The 4,966-nt window shown below is 54.0% G+C and overlaps 1 protein-coding gene across 1 annotated transcript; it reads right to left on the minus strand.

The window, feature by feature from the left end:
• Positions 1-442: 442 nt before the first annotated feature.
• On the minus strand, positions 443-4,383 carry LOC119364316. Its single transcript, XM_037629774.1, has 2 exons — positions 2,501-4,383; positions 443-1,809 (listed from the first exon to the last, which is right to left on the minus strand). Exon 2 carries the CDS (start codon positions 1,775-1,777, stop codon positions 782-784), a length of 996 nt encoding a protein of 331 aa, XP_037485671.1. The 5' UTR covers positions 1,778-1,809; positions 2,501-4,383; the 3' UTR covers positions 443-781.
• Positions 4,384-4,966: the final 583 nt, after the last annotated feature.

A 4,966-nucleotide genomic window follows, 5' to 3' on the forward strand; every position in this document is an offset into this window, starting at 1 on the left:
AACTCAATCTTTTATAGAGAAATAAATTTCGAATACTGTGATTCCCCGGTCGTACAATTCAATACAGATAGACGTGTGATTCTACGCCTTCTATCGGGCCCAGTCTTAAGACTTGTACTGAGCAGTTCTATACCTTCTATCAATTTACACGTGAGTTTTGCGTATGTCAGAAACCTGACCTTGGACAGTGCTAGAAGAGTGCTAGAAGAGTGCCACACTCTTTTTAGACAGGTCTTTTAGGATGTGGTGAACTTTCCGTTTGTAGTGGAGTGTTGGATGCGCATCGGAAACATCCAAACATATGAGTGTCGGATGCGCATCGGAAACATCCAAACATATGCCGATGAAACGAGAGTTGTGCCTAGGCTGCTAACAGATTACAGGAATTTGGAGTTCGAGAGGAAGAACGGATGCGCATCGGAAACATCCAAACGTATGCCGATGAAACGAGAGCTGCGCCTAGGCTGCTAACAGATTACAGGAATTTGGAGTTCGAGAGGAAGAACGATTCAGCAAGGTGACTTGGGAGATACGGAGATAGTTAGAAGGTCAGAGCAGAGGCTAGAGATCCGTTCTACAGTAGGAGTACAACAGAGTGGGCAAAAGACAAACACGCAACAAAGTCGATCTGGTACTCAAACTACCACGCAGCCCTCTTCCTCGCAGATAGGCCGCCACAGCTCACGCCGTGCCACCAATGCCTCCGGCTCCCTTTCAGCTTCAACTGTACTTGCTGACTCGGATTTGGTTCTCCCTTGCTCTGCTTCTGCAGCTTCTCTCGCTATGACTGAGGACTGTAGACTGTGCTGTTCACAGCCTTCAGTGGCACTCCATTCCGCAGCGCTGCGACCTTCTTCTCGATGCAAACCACCGCCATGAAAGGATCGAGCAGCCGCCACTGGTGCATGAAAGACATCGATTGCTCGGCGCGCCGGGCCTCGTGTTCCAAGCACAGCAACGTGTACTTCAAATCACACAGAAAGTCATGCATGTTGGACCATTCCTTTCCACGGTCATCTCCATCAACTCTGGACGAACGGATCAGCAGCCACTCACCAAAGCATTTCCAAGCCCTAGCAAGAGAAGCCAGGCGCATGAGCTTGTCGGGCGACTCGTACATGAGGTCGATCTTACTCTTGTTCCACCTTTCCTTGTTGCCCTCGATCTTACTCTTGTTCCCTCGTTCCTTGCCCTCGATCTTCCACCCGGCGTCCATCATCAGAAGATGCGCGTGCAGCCGGAGATGGTTCCAGAGCATTCCAAAGCCACAGCCGCCCGGCCGCCGCGCGATCACGCTGGTGATGTCAACCCTCTCCAAATCCAGGACACTGGAAAGTTCTGCTCTCTGGCTGCTGTGATTGTGTGTCACCTCCCTGCGAGTGTACACCCGATCAACGGAAGGTGGCGTCGACTGTACCACGAGTTCAGAAGGCCTGTCATAATCCGTACTACAAGGCATTGCGTTCTGCATCTGTTGACTAGCACTGTGATCGAAGACATGATAGCTCGATAGGTTGCCGTGAGTGAAGGACTCCACTATGCGGCAGTAGACCATCTTGCCGCTGGAGGCAGAGCCGGATGGCGCGCTAGATGTTTTGCTTGCGCCTGGTTGTGAAGTGTTCTGCCCGCAGCCGAAAATCTCCTCAAAGATTTGCCTTTCCTCCTCAGAACCATCAAATGTGTCTTCTCTCAGCTCAGCAACATTCTTTTCAAACACCATCGTCATAAGATCCTCCTCGTTCATGCCCATTCCGGCCAGGAAGTCCATCCCATCCATCCTGTTTAGTGGTGCGAACTGAAGCAATCACACTGCAATGAAGGCATAAACAAAGTTAGCGCACACATATTTGCAACATTAGAAAAGCCCCAACTCTAAAGTCTCTAATTGCAGGAAATAATAATCACAAGAGGTAAGCTATGACTTGCAAAAACAGAGGCATGTAACACCTGAGCTAGCCTATGTAAGCATAAACGGATAGTTTAACAAAAAAGGAAGGAAACTGAAATAAAGTCCGGGACAGAGTAATGATAGCATTAGCCTTTCAAGTATACAAAAAAGATTGTTTTGAAATATCAATGTTGGCTCAGTAGTAAGTGTACTGAAGTGAAAGCACACATCAGAGTCGCAGAGCCCTGAAAGGCTGGACCTGAACCAGAATAGCAGTTCGTCATCGCAACGCAAGGATGGTAGGACGAACACAAAAAAGAAAAAAAAATCCAACAATGGGGGGATATCAGTGTGCGACGCATTTCGACGGGGAAAATTAATGATACAGTAATTAATCACCATACAACAAGAGCAAAAAAGAAAAACCTAAATCCACATGCATCAAGATTCCAGAACTCTGCCCAACATTCCGGCGGGCACTTCACCATTTGCAGGGCGGACAGATCAATCACATCATCCATCTGACGCACCGAACATGCAGGCAGCGGGCGAGCGATTTCCCCCAATCCAAGAACCAGATGCAAGGATGAAGAAGATGTACAGCTAACATACCAAGAACAGGCGGCGCCGATGGGAGCAATGGCGACGCCCCTTGCTGCCGAGAGGCTGACCTTCCGTGCCTGTGGGCAAGAAAATGCACCGCTCTATTCCCTCCCCGTTGGAGACCTCGCCTCCGCCTCCTCTCTCTTCTATATCCACCAAGCTCTGTCGGTCTCTTTCACCGAAACCACCGCACTGAACAGTAATGGCACTACCTCTTTGCCCCGGGGCGCGCGCGCAAAATCTCTGACTCGCACAGTGCAGGTGGTGAGAGGGCCGGTGGCAGCGCGCAAGCGGAATGCTGTGCCGGTTGCGAGGGGTTGGTTGGTTGCCACGACCGGCCCGAGATTTTTTTTAATAGAGTACAGACGCAAGCTTTCGTACATATGCATATATTTTTTTTCGCGAATACGCAAAGCTTGCGTATCATTGCATTGATAGAAGGAATAGAATGAGTACAGAGAGGGGAACATCACATGACACGGACGCAGACAAGTGTGAACATGGTGCCCGGAGCAGGGAGACAAGGGATGCTCAGCCCGAACAAGGGATACAACCCAGCTAGACCTACCAAGCCTGAACCAAGAGCGGTCAAGTCGAACCAGCGAGAATACCAACATCGTGAAAACCAAAACCGGGGACACCGCGAGCAAGCAAGATAGCGCCTTCAAGAAGGAATACGACGCCGAGACGCCATCGCCATCCGGTCTAGAGGACCTAGGGTTTCCCCTGAGCTTGAGGAGGGGCTCAGCCGAGGACCTTGACAACGTCTTCAAGAAGATAACGACATCCGCAGACGCCGCCGCTGCCAGCACCGGCAAGCCGGGCAGGGATTTCACCCCGGCCGAAGGCTGAGCAATCCCATAGCCGCCGTGTCTAGAGTCGAAGATGAGGAAGCCCGCACTAGTCAAAGCCACCATGTCGGAAGGCGATTGGCGGGGCTGCACCTGCCGTCGGATGATGGCACTGCCTCCGGACCCACAAGCGTTGGATCTGACCAAAGGGGAGGCTTTGAGATGTACAAAGCAGGGTAGGCGGCGGAGCAAACCACGAGGAGGGTGGGGCGATTGCTATCCGCAACGCCGGCGAGCTAGGACTGGAGGGACGCAGATCCGACCTGCCGTGGCCATGGCCGTCGCGACGTCGGTGAGCCAAGCGAGTTGGAAAGAACGCAACTACTGGGTCACCGAGGGCGGAGCTGCCCGGCAGAGGACACCAGCGGCCGAGGGCACCGGAGAGACGCGGACCCTAGGTCGCCAGGGCCGGAGCAGCGCCAACAAGCACCCGCCTTGAGGAGCACCGTGACTGCACAAGCACTGTAGCCTCGTCGCCTCCGCACTTTAGCCATCTCCGTGGCTCGGGAGTGGAGGAAGACCAGTTGCAGTTCATGCGCCCAGCCCATAGTCGACGACAGCACCAGCAGGGCTAGCCGTGCCGTAGGTGGGGATGGGCGGACTGCAGGAGAGGACGCAGAGGCCGTAGCCAAGTGCGTCGCGCCCAACGCCGGACCAGCAGGATACTGCAGCAGCTGGAAGGGAGGGCGCTCGCGAGCATCGCCAGATCGGATCTGGGCGGGCCGGGCCGAGCGCGCAGGGAGCCAGGGCGCTGCCGCTGCCGTGGATCCGTCCAGGGAGGGAGCGAGCCCCGTGGGGGGTGGGGGGACGAGGGAGGCAGCGCTGGACCGGAGGGGTGGTGGTGGAGCGGCTCCGGCCAGATCGAGGGGTGGGGGGAGGGGCTCTGGCGCGGGAAGGGGAACGAGACCGCCCCGCCGCCACCTCCCCTGGGCGAGGCGCGGCTTCGCCGGCCGGCCCTCCGGCGGCGGCGCTGCGGGGAGCGGCGGTAGAGAGTGGAACTTGGCGGCGGCGCTGGTTTTCCCCCGTGTCGCCAAACGCGGGCGACGCGGGGGCGGGGACGCGGCAGGAATTTACGTATGCATACATGAACGCATAAACGCACATCTTATCCCTGTGACCATTTTTAAGGACGCGTTTAGTTGCCGTAGTCTACAATAGCTGTATTGTATAGCCTTCTTAACTCAGTCTGGCTATGCAAATGCAGCCTCAAATGCACCATCTGCAAGTTGTGTTGTTGTCTGCATGTCCTCTTGCCTGCATGGGCTGAACCACACTGTCTGATGTTTGATTGTCTTCATGTTAGTGGACAAACCCAATGCATGGTGTTTGGTTGTATGCAACGCCTGATGTGTGGTAACCTCTTTGGCTAGTTGGTGAGGTTACCAGCACACTTCGGCACAACCATGTAGCACACATCAAAAGCAGAGCAGAGTATAAACAGAGGATCAACGACTTAACAATATATTTCAGATAAGCAGTACCACACTTCATAACAGTTCAATGCATAAACCATAAACAGTTCAAAGCAGACTCGGTAGTACTTAGGAAGGAGGTGACCCAGCCCTAGTCCTTGGCGGCGAAGGCTTCGTCGTGCTTCCCGCACTTGTTGACGACCTCAATGTCA

The sequence above is a fragment of the Triticum dicoccoides genome, chromosome 2B (genome assembly GCF_002162155.2).
Source record: "Triticum dicoccoides isolate Atlit2015 ecotype Zavitan chromosome 2B, WEW_v2.0, whole genome shotgun sequence".
Classification (NCBI taxonomy): domain Eukaryota; kingdom Viridiplantae; phylum Streptophyta; class Magnoliopsida; order Poales; family Poaceae; genus Triticum; species Triticum dicoccoides.